Here is a 19,016-nt window from a genome sequence, read left to right as displayed (position 1 = left end):
CTGATTGGTAATTAGAGCGTTCAATGTTGACGTTGATATCCGGCATTCCGCAAGAAAGTCAGAAGAAAGCCACCTTTGGGCACGCGTTGGTGTGAGATGAGATCACTCGTACTGAACGGATTAGATTAGAAATCCTGGTCCGTTTAATAACGTCACGTACGTATCAACACCGTCAGTCTTTGATCTCGTTTGATCATGAAACACTGACCACATGTTGACAAGATCGGACGGGCCAGAGGCAGATGAGAGATCGGTTAAAAGGAATCTCGGATTTGACTCATCTAAAACGGTGACTTCTCCATATCAAACCGTTTCTGCCTTTACCAACGTTTCCAGCATCGGGACCTTCTAGTACAGGTAGAGTACGGTTTTAATTAGCTAATTAGCTGAGCATGCTAATCAAATAGCTTTTTTCAGCCTTTTCAATTAAGCTGTTACACTCGTTAGGTAATAGAATTAAAATGTTAACTAAGCTGCTTTCACTTACAAGCACTTTTGATTCAACTGAGGTAAGTGTCATTCTCTGACACCTTTTTAAAAATCGTCTCGTTATGTTTATAACCATGAAAATTATGCTATCAAATACTTATGTTTTATAGATACATCTGATATAATAAACAAATATCTGATGTTTATTGGAATATGTATTCATGTAGACCAAGTGTAAGGAAAAAAATCTTTAAAAAAAACGCACTCTAGTGAGTGAAATGAACCAGTTCTTGTATTTTCCCCCATTCTAATCTTTAATAGGAAAAAATACATACAGTGAGTATATATTAACCCCAGCCAAACATTTTGGATGTCTTGTGTAACATTGTGAGGATGCTTTTTAGCTTTTGCTTTCCCTTCAATGTGATCAAGTCCAAAACACCCAAACAACAAGATGGTTTCCTGCTTAATGAACTGAGGGTGGGGATTTGATTGTAATGGGTTAGATCTGGATCTGATTCATTTACGTTTAATCATTTAGCAGGTCTAAAGTGACTTGAAATAAGGACATTTGAAGAAACAAAAGAGCAACGTTCATGGTTCAACGTGATTCAGAAGGTTTTTTCACTCTGCTACAAAACTGTGATCCATCAGTTAGTTAAAAAAATCTGTTAAAGGATAGGATTCAAATGTTATTTTGGTATAAAACTAATGTGATGTCACATACAGTACAGACCAAAAGTTTGGACACAATGAGAAGGTGTGTCCAAACTTTTGGTCTGTCCTGTACATGGAGTTCATATTAAGGTTGAAGCAGTTTCCAGACAATTTTTTGGCATATTAGGAAGCAGTGATGTGGATTACTGATATGTTTTCCAGATTTGCAAAACACTGGATATTCCAGAGACGTCTAGCCAAATTTCCTTCTAAGAAACCAAAAAATGAGGGTGTTTTTCAGCTCCTGTGACTCACAGATAAAGTGATCTGATAGCAGACACGTCCTAAGGGTGAAGTCTGAGAGTCATTATTAATGACATCAAATTAGCACAAAGATAGAAACTAGTGCCTGCGCTGCAGATCCGGGGTGAATATTGAACATTTTCATTAATGAAATCTGTTTAGTTTCACCCCAGATACTGTTTTGATTGTATTTTGTAACCCAACAAAGTGCATTTCAAATTGAGTTGCTTGAAACTACAGGGCATAAATAATTTGAGGACATACTTACCCATTGTATTGGATCACTAGATGTTACTGTCTAGTTCAGACAGTAGATTAACTAATAGATCTGCATATTTGTAAGTAAGTAAGCTATTATAGTCTTTGGATAAATATTGTTTGCATATATGGTGTGTCTTAGTAGCCAGTCTTAAGTAGCATGAGTATATGTGTAGCAACAGCCAACAATAAATGTAAATTTCCTACTGTAAATGTATCAAAACTTAATTTTTGATTGGTAATATGCATTGCATTTTTTGCGCTCTCAGATTTCAGAATTCAAATAGTTGTATCACAGCCAGATATTGTCTTGTAATAACAAACCATGCATCAATGGAAAGCTTATTTATTCAGCTTTAGTATAAATCTCAATTTAAAAGCAGTGTATAAATCTCAATTAAAAAAAAAACCCTTATGACTGGTTTTGTGGTCCATGTGTTTTTAAGTTTTATTCTCCTATCTCCTTTGACTGCAGATTACGTTGCTTCACCTTTAAAAATGTAGTTCACCCAAAAATGAAAACGAATTATCATTTACTCTTCAAGCTGTATGATATTCATCAGACTGTGGAACACAAAATGAGATATTCTTAAGAGTGTTTTAGCTGTTAGTCCAAACAGTGAAAATCAGCTGGGTTCAAAATACCATTGGACCCCATTGACTTTCATTGTATTTGACTGTTTAGGCGCTTCTTGAGCTAAAAGATAACTTTACATGTCCATGTTCTGCTCCGTCTCCGAGCACATACACAGAACAGCGGAAGTTTTCTTTCACGCTTTTAAAAACACAACATCAAAGAAACATCACTAAGTTAATCACTGGCCATTTTATGAAAGTCACGTTACATGATTTTGCTGATTTGCATGTGAAACTAGGCATTTATGAAGGAACAAAAGCGCACCACTGGAAATGGGGTGCAATAATCGTTTCATCTCGATAACTGTATTTTTATGGTTGTTTGAAGCCGAAATCGAAACAGAATTTCGATTAATTGCACGGCCCTAACTACCACATTCATAAAGTTGTTATTTTTGTTTTCTTTGTGAACAAAAAGTATTCTAATATTTTTGTGGGTGAACTATCTCTTTAAGACACATCTGTTTTGTTTGTTTGCATTGTACCTTGTCTTTCCACCCCACTCATTCATCAATCTGCTTTGTTCTTCTTCTCAAGTGAAGGATGAATCACCTGTCTTTGAGTGAGCTATGTTGCCTTTTCTGCTGTCCGCCGTGCCCGAGCAGAATAGCTTCCAAGCTGGCCTTTCTTCCACCGGAGCCCACTTACACCATGATGTGCGATGAGAGCGGCAGCCGCTGGACCCTCCATCTTTCTGAGCGTGCGGATTGGCAATACTCTACACGGGAGAAGGACGCCATTGAGTGCTTCATGACCCGGACATCTCGAGGGAACCGAATTGCTTGTATGTTTGTGCGATGCTCTCCAAATGCTCGCTACACATTGCTGTTTTCCCACGGTAACGCTGTAGACTTGGGTCAGATGAGCAGCTTCTACATCGGCCTGGGCTCCCGCATCAACTGTAACGTGTTCTCCTATGACTACTCTGGTTATGGGGCAAGCTCAGGGAAGCCTTCAGAAAAGAATTTGTATGCTGATGTGGATGCTGCATGGCATGCACTACGAACAAGGTGAGTAGTTTTTGAAAGCAGCGTTTCTTTGAGGCTTTTTCTGTTGTTGTCATCAGTAGTGTATATCAGGTTTGCTTTTTGTGTCTTATATTACATTTTCCCCATCTAAAGTAACATTGGTTTCTGACCATACTTTTCAAAGTGTCCATGAAATCAAAATGGAATTCTTTTGGCTTTTAGTATGAATACATTAGCCTTAAGGTTATCTATAAGCTAGTGTGCTCCAAAACAACGACAAAATTGGATATAAGCATTCAAAACTTATAGTCTGTAACTTTTGCCAATATGGATAGATGATTTTGATCACCCTGCACTTCAGCTTCTTATCAAACAGTGGACCTTTAAATGTGTATATTTAAGAGCTGGGGATGAAAACTTTTGAACTAAATGGTGTGTACATTTTTCTTATTTTGCCTAAATATCATCTTTTTTCATTTAGTATTGCCCTTCAGAGGCTACAGAAGATAGTTACATGTTTCCAGAAAGACATATAAGTTAAATAAGTTAAAGTTTTCATCTTTAGGAGCATTTGTGAGCGTTTGAACCTTCTGTAATAGTTGCATATGAGTCCCTCAGTGTGTAAAGATGGATCTCAAAATCATACAGTCATTGTTGGAAAGGGTTTTGTGGGACCTGAAAGATTTTTCTGAAGAACAGCAGGCAGTTTAATTGTTTAGTACAAACATGGGACTCATGAACAACTATCACTAAACGACAACAACAACAAACAAAGCAGTGGATCATTCAGATAACAACACAGTATTAAGAATCAAGGGGGTGTAAACTTTTAAACTTTTGAATTTTTATAAATTCAACTATTATTTTCTCTTGTTGACTATAACTTATATGAGAGAACTCTTATTCAGGTCAGTAATAAATAATAACATGCATTTTGTATGACCTTGATGATTTTGATAAAATAATTAACATTTAGAAGATTCTGACCTCAACTGTATATGAAAAAAAATATTCTTATTAGTTATATTTTAACACAGTGCTTTTGTTTGCTGCTAGATGGCTGTGTGGTAAAGCTGGCAACCATTCCTTCCCATTTAAAGCACTTGTGTCATGTCTCACATCACAATATTTTTTTAACGTGTATTATTTTAAGGTGCTGTGTTAAGTTAAATATAGTTCTGCTTTTAAAAACCTGTTGAGACTGTGCGCGTTCTGTTCCTTTGTACACTGGCTAGTGGTTTTTGAACTCAAGAACGAACTCCTTAGGGGTTGGTTCTCACAGAACACACTTTTAAATTCCACTGTGTTTTTTTTGTTGTTGTTTTCCTATGTAAACATTGAGCCATGTCTCGCTGCTTTTTCCACAGCCATATTTATGAACCCACTTAGAGTTTTGACTTTTAAAAATGCTTTCCGAGACCCTGTGCACTTTTCCTTTTTTCAGTCCTGCGTGTTTTTAAGTGCAAGCTCATGTCAAGTGAACCTGAAGCTATCTGAATTAAACAGCATACCAACTAGCTGGTTTTAAAACTATAAAGTGTTCTGCATATCAAATACTACCCATGCATATTCCTTTAGATCTGTAAAAATATATTACACTTTTTTTTTTTTTTCAATCTGCTTCTGGTCTAGTAAATGTTTTGGTTTGGTCGTCAGTCTAGACCTCAAATGTTTTCTTTTTAGTGGCACGTTTTGTATGATCTCTTTGGTATCTGTTATGTCTTTGTCCTTGTGAATCCTAAGGGCCTGGGGGGATATATTTAATATTGCCTCTGCCTCTACCTGTACCTCTACCCCACCCCCCAACTTTTTAAATGCCTACGGGATGAAAATTGTGCCTCTCAGAATGTCAAGAGTCATGTTATGGTTTAGACTGCGGTTGCATTTAGATTTTTGAAGTGTGTGGCAAAGGAAAGTTTGTTTCCTCATAGTTAACAGAAGCGCACACATTCAGACTGATTTTTTTTTTTCCAGTGGCAGCTGGGTGTTTGACACTGTGGACATAGAGAAACTATCTCAAGGCCATTTACTTTATCATGTGACCCAAATTCTTATCTGTTTTTCCATGTATGCATGTCTTTTATGGTTGTTGATTATGAGAACGTAGTTCTGTTATTCGTGTGTACTTCGATGTAGCAAGAGATTGCAGCGTCGTCGTTCATGCAAGAAAGAAAAACATACAAAGAAGCTTTGTGCTTGTAACCACATTCATGTTTTGGGTACATTTGTAAAACAACCACGTGCCTGTGTTGCTGCTGCACCCATATATGTGTGTGCATGCATCAGAGATGCTCACAAGTCTCTGAGCTAGAGTCCAAGTCAAGTCTCAAGTCTCTGAGCTAGAGTCCAAGTCAAGTCTCTTTATTATATCAAGTCTCTGGTTATAATAAGTGTTGCATCATGTACAGCGACCCATCCAACACTGCATAGCTATATATAATTTTCACGTCATAGTTCAGAATGTGTCAGGGAAAGAGTAAGGACAAATCTGAATTATTTATTAATAACCTAGTGTATTCTGAGTCAGTGTTGCAAGATCTCTTTTTGGACACCCTTTAAAGAGAAATTAATCTTTACGGACTACATGAAAAAGTTTTTGTTTTCGATTTGTTTTATTTCGTTAAGTAATAATTTAAAGCTTCCCATAGATATGATTATCATGTCTGTGAGGCATGCATTTCCTTTTATTTTTGTTAAGCACTCCTGTTCAAGAAGGAGATGGAAGCTAGCGCGTCATTTTTGTTTTCTTTATTTTATAAAAACCCTGTAACGCTTTGTTTTTGATGTATTACTCTTCTCTTTGTGAGCAAAAATTAAGGATAACCTTAAATTGCTTCCACTGAAAAAAAATGCAAGTTATTGCACTGGCGCCTGATGTCCTGCAAAGCGGCTTTACTGTAGCTTCCACTCTCAGCACAAACATATGCGCCTAATAGCGCACATTTAACACAAACTAACATTGTTTTATACTTGAACTGTTTTATATAGATATTATTTTAGGCAAGTCGTGATGATTTGAGAAGGAAAACCGATCAAACAGACTATGATCAGTCTTCCGCTTTGCACTGTTCCTTAAAAAAAAAAAACTTATATTCAACGAACAAAATAAGCTCCAAACGTTTTTCTAAATTATTAAATAAAAAAATTAACTAAATATAGTCACTTTGCCATTACATACAAAACTTAACTATTTTAATAGCTGAAACGTGAGTTGTTTTGGGAGAAGGGGGAAAATATTTTTGTCCCGTCCATTGCTTCACCTCTATTTCGAGAATGACCGCAGCATAAATATGCAGATGTCTATCCCAAAACATGGCAGCATGTATGTGTCCGAAAAACGAAAGTTGCAAATTCTGAATGAATTATAGCCTGAAAAATGCAAAGCTCGCTCCCTTTATTGTCATTAAAGCATCACTAATCTTAGTTCTTAGAGATCTCACAAAATTCCGTTATAATTAATAAATCTCTCTAAACTACACAGTGAATCTTGTATTTGTATGGCGTCTACACTTATGAGATGATTCACGAGCGCGCAAAATGGCACTTTATAAAAAAATACACTTTTAGGTCGTTTGCTTTTTGCAGTTTCGAATGCCTGCAATTTAAAATAGCGCCGTCTCTCTCGCTTCGGCGTTTGGCCCACTACTCCACCGGGAATGCCCCGGTACTCCCGATGGCCAGTACATCCCTGGCAGTCGACATGTTTGTTCGTTGTCCTCTCATGTGTGGCGGCCGCCCTAAAATAAAAAAAAAATAAAAAAATGTGTTGCAGCGCCCGCACGCAGCAGATACATAGCACGTCACGTGTTATATGGGCAGGTTATAGGTAACGGAGGGAGGGGAATAACAGCGAGCTCATCAGTTGTTTCCTAAAAATAAACATTGTTCACGAGTCCTGCAGCTTGAGTCCGAGTGGAGTCTTAAGTCTTTCGAGGACGAGTCTCAAGTCAAGTCTGAAGTCACTGTGTGTGCAACTTAAGTCGCACTCGAGTCTCCATCTCTGGCATGCATGCATGCATTCATGTGATGTCAGGAAGCATAGCTGATGCTCTTGAACACAGTCCACGCTGTCTGACAAGTCAGATCCCTGAGGGTTGGGTTGTACCTCGTGAAGCAGTCCCACGCTGCGCATCTGGTCACTTTTAATGTTCCCACGCATTGCCATCTCAAGCTGGATTGTCCCACTCAAGCACATGATTCAGATTAACGTGTAGATAAACCAGTTCGACTGGCACTCTGAAGAATGTAACTTTAAAAGTGTTTTCACTTTTAATCTTTTGTGTGCTTCTGTATGTGTTCTGTGTGGTTTGAGAGAGGAGTAGGAGTAAGTAGGCCGCCCGTCCAAATCTTCTCTTATTCCTGTAAAACTGTGGCTCCTGCTGGGAATATTTTTTTCTTTATTCATAGAAACATTTTTCGTCCTTTTCAAGAGAAAGCTTGATAGTCTGCCATTGCATGCAGAGCTTTCCCCACCATTTCTGGAGGATAATTGGCATTTTAATCTCATTCTGTCAGACATGGCCAGCATTGCCTGCTTTTTTATTAAATTATGCTTATAGAGAATTGTAGGATCTTGAGAATCCAGATTAGAGAGAGAGAAAAACAAAATGAAAAAATGCTTTTATAGCTAACCCAGCCAAATATAATACCATTTCTCCAAACCTCCTAAATGATACTCAGCAATGGTATGAGAGGCTTAAAAAATATGAAAGTGAAATGAATGCTGTAAGCTTGAAAAGTTTTGCTGCAATATAGCATTTTTATAGACACACATTTCTGTGTGATTTGTGTGAGGGTTTGGGTTTTCATCTGCTTTTCAGGTTTTGATGGATTAAACTTCACATAAAAAAATATAATCCTCCGGACAGCCTGCATAAAGAGCACCTGCCTTCAGATGTCTGTTGAAAATATTTGCCTTGGAAATTCTCCATCTGATCTCAATAGACAAGAGTGCTTATCAGACCATGCTGATGGACTCAGCAAGGCGTGCAACAAAGCTTTTTTTGCTCTTCCCTTTGTTGAGAGGCCAGTGATGTATGATTTGCAATCACAAAAAGCAGCTCTTACATCAGGTAGAAAGATCGCTGTGTTGGTTTACTTTGAGTCCTGATTGCTCTGTCTGGGTTTATTATATGATGATGTACAATTAACTGTACGTTTGTTCTGCTTATTACATGGCTGCTTTATAAATAAATGGACTTTTCAAATATTAATTTGACTTTTATATAAGAAAAAACTCATAGATTAACTCGGTATTGAAACTGATCCCTGATTCAACACGCCTAAACCAGCTAGTTAGGATCGTCAGAAGCAGGTTTTCTGGAGCAGGGTTGGGACTGAACTCGGGTGGATAGATCTTGTTGTTCCAAACCCGTAAGACATTCATCTTAGGAAAACAAATATTTTTGATGAAATCTGAGAGCTTTCTGACACTGTATGAAACTACCATGTTCAAGTCCCAGAAAGCTAGTAAGGACATTGAAAAAATAATCCATGTGACACCAGTGGTTCAACCTTAATTTTATTGAGCTAGGAGAATATTTTTGTTTCTTTGTGCCCAAAAAGTAACACCTTTATACCACAATTTCTTCTTTTCACACACGTGTTTTGGCCAACCTGGTCCCATGACAAAAACATACTTTTTTGCAAGACACGAAATTTGTACCAATAAGTACATATCACTGCAGTTTTCAAAAGAAATGAACACTAGAGGTGGTAAAACAGCGAGCACTTTTAATCATTTTCGTACACTGTTATGATTACAGTACCATATGTTTTGCTTTCCAGTGTTCTGACAAATACTGCTAACAGATTATGCTACCAACACTGTATTTTTAATACATTAAGGGAAGGTTTAGGGTTGGTGCAGGTGTACACGACAGGGTAGCACAAATGGACACAACACCGGATGCAACAAGTTTGCTCGGTAGCTCAGGTGGCACAGAGTTGGACAGCATGCGCAGTCCTCTGTTTTTTGTCTTTGAGCAACATGACAGTGTTTCGTTCCTGAGTGAATCAACCGTTTCAATGATTTGGTTTAATCGCAATGATTCACTTATAGGGATGTAACGGTATCAAAACTTCACGGTACTGTAATACCTCGGTATGAATGGCACGGTACGGTATTTATTGAATCATTTACAGGAAAAACAAAACTAATGAAGAGACTCGAAAAAAGTGCCAGAAGTGTTTATTAAACAGTTTACATGAACACTGAACATATCAATGGCATACAAATTAGCCATCTATCTGTAAACTTTGAAACAGAAACTTAAATATTTCAATTTTAGTAACAAAAAATATTAAAGCATGTAAAAAACAGTCAAATCAGTTTAGCTGAATGAGTTGTCTGAATCTAGTTGTCTGCTTGAAATAAGATTTTTTTTCTTACCCCATTGGCAGATTATTTAGCTTGTTTTAAACAAAAACTCACTTAATTTTGACTTGTTTTTACTAAAAACAAGACAATAATTTTTACTTGTCTAGAAAATCTTTCTTGATTTAAGAATTTTTAGATATTTTGGCTGGAAACAAGACAAAATTCTAAGTAAGAAAAGCATTTTTTTTTTGCAGTGCAGTAGGCTCTCATCGCATTAAATCTTTATTAAAAACAATCCTTTAAAGAACTTTTCTACCTGGACAAGTGCATCTATTATGTTGCCTAGTTTAGCCTCTTTAAAACTGCACCTTATTTTAAACCTAGCCAAAAAGCCACGTGTTGACTGTGAAATTTATATGCATTTATGGTACATTTCTGTGTCAATCCATGTTAATTTTTACAGCGAACAACGCACTGTAACATTAATTCAGCGCATACAGCGCAGCAAAAAATAGACGCGGTGCCGAAACGATCGCTGCACTGCTGCAAAGGCACCGCTTCTAGGACGTACTGCCGGACAGCAACCGCGTGCAGTGTGAACGCTCTAATCCGTTAACATGGGTGCTGAAAATAATACGTGACGCATACGCACTTCAGACGGAGCAGGTTCGACCATTTCCATCTCTTTTCCTTGCTGCTACAGTCTGTAGCGACAACAGACCGCAAAGGATGATGGCCACGCCTGGGCTGATGGGAAATGTAGTTCCCGCTACCTCCCGTTCGCTCCATTCGCCTGAGCAAACTTTTCTCAGAAGACCTATTGTTTTATCGAGTCATGCGACCACGGTAGTATCGAAAAAATTTGTTATTGCGGTATGACGGTATTCACAATACCGTTACATCCCTATTCACTTATTAACAGTGACTTGCCACCTTCTCTTGGCGGTAATTCCATATTTAAAGTATGTTTTAATTTTTTTAAAAATAAGTTCAAATATCAGTATTAAATGTTTTGTTTAATATATCAAAACATTATTAATACATTTGTAACTGCAGGTTACATGCATTCATGACCTGGGTTAAACAGTTTGTAAATGCATCTAAATGCCACTTCAGATGCATTTTCTGTGTTTCCTCTGCATTGCAAAGATGATTTTTGTTGATACTGATTTAATTTGGTTGGTAACAGCCCAAATGTCTTATTATTCTAATTCTGATTAAAATGTTAAAATTAAATTAAAATGAAACCCTGATTAAATATAAGAATTTGACTCAAAAGATAATGCACACTTTTCCGAAAATGGCTTTCCATAGGTTAAAATGCCCATAAAAATGTAAAAATATATTTAAACTTATTGGAAAGGATTAATTTCTATTAGTGTGAACTGACCACCACACAATTTTTTTTCGTAAGGTTTTGCTTTGCTTTGGTTTTGCTTCTCGCTTTACTCTTAATGCATGTGTACTGAATATTAAAATAATAATAAGGTAATAAGTTAGTAATAACATAATGTGTACCATGCTGATTTACCATGCTGCACTTAACAAGCTTAAAGTGAGTGTGTGAGTGTGTGAGTGTGTGAGTGACCCTGGACCAGAAAACCAGTCATAAGGTTAAATTTTGTATATATAATATGAAAGCTCAGTAAATAAGCTTTCTATTGATGTATGGTTTGTTAGGATAGGACAATATTTGGCCGAGATGCATCTATTTGAAAATCTGGAATCTGAGGGTGCAAAAAATCAAAATCCTGAGGAAAATCACCTTTAAAGTTGTCCAAATTAGGTTCTTAACAATGTATATTACTAATCAAAAATTACATTTTGATACATTTACAGTAGGAATTTTACAAAAAAATCTTCATGGAACATGATCTTTACTTCATTTCCTAATGATTTTTGGCATAAAAGAAAAATCAATAATTTTGACCCATGTATTTTTGGCTATTGCTACAAACATACCCCCAGCGACTTAAGACTGGTTTTGTGGTCCAGGGTCATATATATATATATATATATATATATATATATATATATATATATATCACACAAAATATCATCTAATTATCGTTAGTGAGAAAATTCCAGAAAATATAGGGAGATTATTTGTCTGTCAATATTGCACACCCCTACCAACGAGTCTCAGGAACTAAATAAGGTTTGTCCAAGAAGTCGCTAGATTTGTTGCTAGGCACTTTTTGGGAAAAAAGTCGCTAAGTTGGCAACACTGACTTTCTGGGCCTTGAACGTGGTAGTTGCGTTGCTGTCTCTGCAGGGTCACAAAGCTGTCGGATTTCCTTACAAATATCTTCATTTGTGTTCCGAAGATGAGCGAAGGTCTTGCGGATTTGAAACGACATCAAGGTGAGCAATTAATGACAGGGTTTTCGTTTTTGGGTAAACTAACCCTTTAATGTGGTACTAGAAGATGATCAGACTCAGAATAAGTGAAAACCGTAAAACATTCAATAGCAGTAAATTCAAGAAATGACTAAATTGGCTGGTAAAACAATTGTGGTTTCCCAATCAAGCTTCTCATAAATCCACAGTGCAGTACCAAAGGCAAAATGCCTTGCCAAACCACACTTCCCGAGAATCAGGATGGTTGATACTGCGTTATGTTGGTGTGGGACAGCCACACCTTTGTGTCTGCTTAACCAGGTGAGTCAGTGTTGAAACATCAGGTGGGGCTGACACACACACTCACACAATCTCACACTCACAGATCAGCATTTACAAGAAAAGCGGATGGCACAGTGAACTCCAGTGCAATGTTTTGGCATAACCTGAATGACTTGACTTGGGCCAGATTCATATCTAAGGGTTTGGTCCGGATATGACCATGTGTTATCGCAGCTAGCCATTGCAGTAAGCTAGTTTGTGCTCATTTCATATAGGTATCTCCAACCAGGCTTGGAAGTGAATGTATACTTCCACCAAACAGAACCATCTGGTTTTGTCTTCAAAACAACAAAACAGTGGTGATATGTATTGTCTTCCACTTACAAGTCTGAGACCGTTCCGGTAAAAGGAAGAAGCTAAGGAAATGGCTTTTGTCTTCCTCCTTCAAAAACGATGACTGTGATGTCATAAAGGAAAGGCCACGGCAGCCAGCAGTAGCAGCTGCACTGAATGAGACCCCTGTGCCCCTCTTCCTCCTGAAGTGACATAATGACCATTGTGCTTGTGAGTATTTTTGGGCTGAGAGCTGAAAGCAGCTCCCTCAAGAAGCCTGTGAGAATTCGGTGTCAGTCTTTCATGGAGCGCAGCTCCCTCTGAGAGGTGAAGGGGGGGAGGTGCCAGCAGCCAGTTCTCCAAGTCAAATATTGATTGGTTGCCTAGCAACTGATTCCCAGTGAGTCCTGGAAAGACAGGCCCCATTGCAGTCATAGCAACATTGCCTACCCAGGAAGTGAAAAATAACTTCCTGATGGTGTGTCACAAGTTTTATATCAGTTTTGTTGCTGTCAGCTATAGCTGTTTTATTAACTTATTAAAGGTAATCTGGTGCATGTTGTTTTTTTCATCAACGCAATTGTCATTTTATGATCCGTAGCCATGGGAATAGATAGTGTTGATTTGTTTTTCTTATCTTTATAGCATACATATTGAAGTGGCAGCTTGAAATCAAAATAAGATGCGATGGGAAAAACTCCACTGAGTGTTTATTAGTACTCTATTAATCATTAGGTCTTTGAGGCTGTAACATGCTTTCTGAAATTGACTAAATGAAAAGTCATTCCACACACCACAGACCATCATCCTGAAGACCTACTTTAAAGGAATAGTTTGGACATTTAAAATTCGGTCATTACTAACTCAACGGTTTATAATGATCATGCTTGACAAGCTCTGAAAAGAAGAAAAAAGAGTGGAAAAACAACCTTTTTTATTTATTCTTAGTCATAGACTAAAATGCCATGTAGTTTTAGTCATCTGAATAGTTTTAGCTTTAGCCTAGTTTTAGTCAACTAAATGGCGTAAGCTTTGTAAAATAATGTAGCATAGTCTACAGTAGATTTAGTCAGCTAAAATCTAATGGGTGTATTTACAGCGTGATGCATTTATTAAGCATTTCTCTAAAATTACAAAACCCATTGTATAGGTTTGATATTAGGGTTTTATCATGACAGATTTAACTGCTGTTACATGCAACATGCCTTTATATTCAAATTATATGAAACCACTTCTCATATAGAAAGACGAACATGGTCTTCTTTTCAATTAAATGCCAATGGTTATATAGGCTAATTATGCGTTCTTTATAACAACTTGTTTACTACATTCTTCATTCTTTTAAGCAGACATTATATATATATATATATAAAAGATGTGGTAGGGCTACTAAAGTGATTCAGTCAAGAGCAGTGATTAACATCAATGCCACAGACAGTAGAAACTAAATTAGGCAGCTGTCCCTTTAAAACCGAATCCACGGATGCAATGTACTAATACATGTCTGATTCATATTCTCCCAACTGTTTACGTTCACTTAAGACTGTAAACAAACAGAATGTGTTTATGTGAATACTTGTCAAAACAGACATTTTGTTTTTGTTTAGACATTTTTTTTCTTGTACTAGTACTTGTCTCGGAGGCGCTGCTTCGGTGTCTGCGCTCAGAAAATCAGACTGAATTGAGTTCTTTTTTGTGTCGTCAAATTTATCCATATGTCTGCTCTTCTCTTACTCTCAGATATTGACTTTTTTTGACGTTTTATGAGACATGCAGCAAATGTATGCTAGTTTGTCTTGTCAGATAGATCAATAGGCTATGTTTGTTTAAATTTATTCATCTAACCTCCTAACTACGCAGCAGATTCATTCTGAATGAATCTCTTCCCATTTTCATTTTCATCTTGTTTTTATTCGTTAAAACTTACTGTTTTTGTAACTCCTGTGTGTTAGCTTGAACTTGTGTGTTTTTGGCAGTTTAAGCGCAATGAGACATGAAAGAAATTGTGGTTTAGTACTCACATGCCGTGTGACAACTGCTTTCTGTGTGCATGCTTCAGATGTGTGCACTCAGAAAACCCTCTATCAGAAGTTTAAACTAATATGGTTTAAAACGCATGATTTCAACTTGATAGACATGATAATCAAAACCAAACAGATATTATAATTTTTTTTACATATTGTAATAAGCAGCAAAATAGTTGATGTAAATGTACCAAATGTACAGAACTAAAAATGTATATAATACATTTAGTTCTGGTTCACTGATTCATTTTTACAATCCAAATTTAAAGATGCAAAACAAAAGGCGTAAGGTTTGCCAGCTTACCGAACACCCAAAGCTGCTGAGTACTGGGGCTAAGTGCACCTTTTTTTTTCCAGCTAATAACTCACGAAGAGCTTATAAAATTTGTAAAGGAGTCAAAACGGTGCCAGGAACTCCTCCTTTGCACACATGAAGATCTGCTGTAAGGAGACTTGGTTCCAAATCTTGTACCGAAACTGAGCATAGCACCTGAGATGGGAAGAACCAGGTATGCTTGAGCATTCTTTACAGCCAAGGTTCGGATAGCAGCATTAATACTAATTAAAATGAACAGCACTAACATAGCAATCGCACCCCGAGATGGTTTTAAATGCACCAAACCTGCCAAGTGTAAACACACCCTAAACCATTGAGCACTGATTGTCTAACCCTCCCCTGAAGCTCATGTCTAGCCCATGTTCTTGTGCAGATTTCCAGAGCCGGTTGAATTTGGGTCTTTCCCTAACAGTTCAGAAGACTTAAAATAATAGTGCTATAGAATTTTTATTTTTTGTTTTTATTCTATTCTATTCCATTTTATCTTTTATTTTATTCTATTTTGTTTTATTCTATTTCCATTTGTATTATTATTATTATTATTATTATTATTATTATTATTATTATTATTATTATTATTATTATTATTATTATTATTATTTATTTTATTTTTAGTGTTTTATTTTTATATTTATTGTATTTGTATTCTATTACATTATTTCATTTTTTTATTTTACTTTTTAATTGTTTATTACTTTATTTTAGTTTTTTATTATTTAATTTATTTGAATTAATTTATTCTATTTATTTAAACTTCAGGTGTGCATAATTGTTTATTTAATTTAATTAAATTTTAATTGTATTTGTAGTATTTGTATTTTTAATATTTAAATTAAAAAAAAATATTTATTTTATTCTATATATTTTATTTTGTATTTTTGTTTTAATTTTTAATTTTATCTCTTGTATTTAATTTTATTTTTTATTTAATTTTATTATCTTTTTCTTTTTTTAATTACATTTTACTGTTTTATTTAATTTTATTTATTTAATTTCAGTTAAAAAATTTTTGTATTATATTTATTTTATTTTCTATTTTATTTAATTTTATTCTATTCTATTTTATTACTTTTGTATTACTTTTTTAGTTTAATATTTACTTTTATTTTTTTATTATTTTATTTATTTTTTATTATTATTTTTATGACGGGCTGGATCACCAATAACTGCCAATGCTAAAAACTGCATACTTTGTTAATTGTAAATAATAGCATATTAAAGTCTGTCACTTCTCCTTTCTCCCATCCTTAAACATCCATTCTGCCATTCTCAAGAACACATTCCACCATCTCTCACATGACCACACAGTAATGTAGAATCATGTGGTTAATTTTTTTTTTTTTTTTTTTTTTTTTTTTTCCTTTTCGTCTCCGAAGACAAAATCGATTACTGTATTGGTCTCAATGGCTCACTGTGTAGAGCATGATTGTGTAGGTAACTGAATGGATGCACTGAAATTCGTAATGTTACATGTGAGGTCCGCTTGTGATCAGATGTAAATATTTATATTTGTTTTGGTCACAGTACCAATTTTCAGTTTCAACTTCAAACTAGTTCCGTGACCTTCTGTCTGCCACCGAGACAGCAGTCAAGTGAATCCAACATTCCTTGTGCATTACAGCGCTGTGTAATTTGCGCATTGGACACATCACAATGAGCAGTCTACGTCATTTAATGTTTGTACTTTTGTTGTTCTAGGATTATTAGTTTATGTCCTACTTTTAGTCATTTCTGTTTACTTCCCTGTCTGTGCCAGTGCAGTCAGCTGAATAAGCGGTCATGTGCTTTTAAATAAGCCATGGAATTTGTACACAGCGCCCCCTAGGATAACCAACCTAAAATGTTCCAGAACTCTTAGATATAGATTTAAGTACAAATGTTCCTGCTGGCATCAAGAGAAATTAAATTGAGAAACCTCAGGGTAAATTTAACTTATTTTGTCTTCTGAGAAACATAAGTATCTTCTGTAGTCTTTGATGATGATGATGATAAAATGTTGTTTAGGCAAATTAAGAAAAATGTACACATCTTCATTCTGTTCAAAAGTTTTCACCCCCTGGCTTTTAATGCATCGTGTTTTCTTCTGAAGCATCAGTGAGTGTTTGTCCCTCAGTTGTTCTCAGTGTGAAAAGGATCTCAAAATCATACAGTCATTGTTGAAAAGGGTTCAAATACACAAAAATGCTGAAAAACCAAAGTATTAACAACACCGTATTAAGAATCAAGTGTATGTAAACTTTTGAACTGGGTCATTTATCAATTCAACTTTTTTTTTTTTTTTTTCTCGTTGGACTACATGTCTTGGACTATAAACGTCTTTTATGTCAGACTCAAATACCTTATTTAGGTCAGTACTAAATAAAAAATAACATACATTTTGTATGATCCCTCATATTTTGTTAAAGTATTTAACATTTTGCAGATTCTGCAAGGTGTATGCAAGCTTTTGAGTTCAACTGAATATATATATAAAATTTAGTTTTTATTATTATACATCATGCGAAAATAATTATCTACATAAAATCGACCAGAATTTTTATATCTGTATTTTTTTTTCTGTTTTCTTTATTGTGAACTTCCCCTTTAAGCAATCACTTGATGAAAAGTAATGAAATATAAAGACTGTCGACTGCAAGCTGCTCGACTTGCAGGGACGTTTGATTAATGACTCTATGTTCTTGTATCCGCTCTTAAATTTTGGCTTACGCCTATGCCTTTTTGTAAATGCAATAACACTTAAGTTGGGCATGTCAGTTGAGGTTACGTAACGTATATGAACAGAGTTTCAAAAGATTAAGTCATTCAAGTTAACCCTGATACACCAAGGCCTCTTCCCAGTTTGTCTGGTTCTGAAAGTAGGCTATACAGCCTGTACCTTTGATTCATGATAATTGTGTTCTGATTGCAGAATCATCAAAGAGAGTATAAACTCATTTGAATTTGGTGTTCTAGGTACGGGATTAGGCCAGAAAACGTCATCATTTATGGCCAGAGCATCGGTACGGTCCCATCGGTGGATCTGGCCTCTCGGTACGAGAGCGCTGCCGTCATCCTTCACTCGCCTCTGACCTCAGGCATGCGGGTGGCTTTTCCTGACACCAAGAAGACATACTGCTTTGACGCATTTCCCAAGTGAGTCTTTCTCTTGTACTTTAGACTTGCTGTCTTTTCCTTTTATCCCCATGTTTACCACAGTCACTTTTTCACTAATTGTTGTAGTACCTCACCTCATAGCGGTTAGATACTGTTTATGTACACATGTGTTTTGCTTTAAGCAGCCATGTTGCAGAAAATGGTTGTGCCTGGTTGGTTGATCTATTTTCTGCCCCTTAGCCGTTGTTGTTGTGTGCCCTCTAGTGACAAATATTTTTTCAACGAGTAGTTCAGTGTTTGCTTGATACATGCACTACTATTCAAAGGATTATAACTAATAGTGCTTTTAATTTAGCTAGATGCGTCCAATTGATGAATTAAAAGTTTACCTTTTATGTATTATTAAAACCTCTTTTCAAAATTAATAGTCATAAGAAATTTTTCTCAAGGGTTGTTGAAAATTCTACTGTGCCATCATAGGAATAAATTACTTTAAAATATATTAAGATAGAAAACTATCATTTTAATAATAGTTTTACGATATTATTATTTAACTTTATTTTTGATACATTCTGATGCTCAATAAGGCTGTATCTATTTGCTTAAAAATACCAAAAAAAATAATTTTATAAATTATTATTGTAATTTAAAATAACACTTTTCTATTTTAATTTACAATTAAATATAATTTATTCCTGTAAAGCAAAGCTGTATTTTTAGCATCATTACTCCAGTCTTCAGTGTCACATGATCCTTCAAAAAATCATTCTAATATGCTGATTTATCAATATTGGAAACAGTTGTGCTGCTTGATATTTCGGGACCTGCAATACTTTTTCAGGATTCTTTGATTAATAAAAAGTAAAAAATAATAGAAAATAGAAATGATGTGTTACAATGTACATTTATTATTTCAAAAACATTTGGGGCCAGTATTTTTTCTTCTTCCTTTTTTTTTTTCTTTCTTTTTTTTTTTTTTTTTTTAAAGAAAATACTTAATTCAGCAATGATGTATTAAATGGATTAAAAGTGATTAG

General features: G+C 35.5%; 1 protein-coding gene across 2 annotated transcripts in view; it reads left to right on the top strand.

Annotated features, from left to right (window-relative positions):
• The first annotated feature begins 27 nt into the window (after positions 1 to 27).
• Positions 28 to 19,016, top strand: part of abhd17b (abhydrolase domain containing 17B, depalmitoylase) — a 21,848-nt gene continuing 2,859 nt past the window's right edge. Inside the window, exons 1-3 of one of the 2 annotated variants that reach the window (XM_073840428.1) lie at positions 28 to 357; positions 2,826 to 3,293; positions 17,839 to 18,018. In XM_073840428.1, coding sequence (XP_073696529.1) covers positions 2,827 to 3,293; positions 17,839 to 18,018 — 647 coding nt within the window. In that variant the 5' untranslated portion in view covers positions 28 to 357; position 2,826. Of the gene's footprint in view, positions 358 to 2,820; positions 3,294 to 17,838; positions 18,019 to 19,016 lie in introns of both variants that reach the window. The other variant, XM_073840427.1, reaches the window with a different exon arrangement.

The sequence above is a fragment of the Garra rufa genome, chromosome 5 (assembly GCF_049309525.1).
Source record: "Garra rufa chromosome 5, GarRuf1.0, whole genome shotgun sequence".
In the NCBI taxonomy this organism is placed as follows: Eukaryota; Metazoa; Chordata; class Actinopteri; order Cypriniformes; family Cyprinidae; genus Garra; species Garra rufa.
Note: the sequence above shows the minus strand (reverse complement) of the source record. Positions and strands in the feature narration are given on the sequence as shown.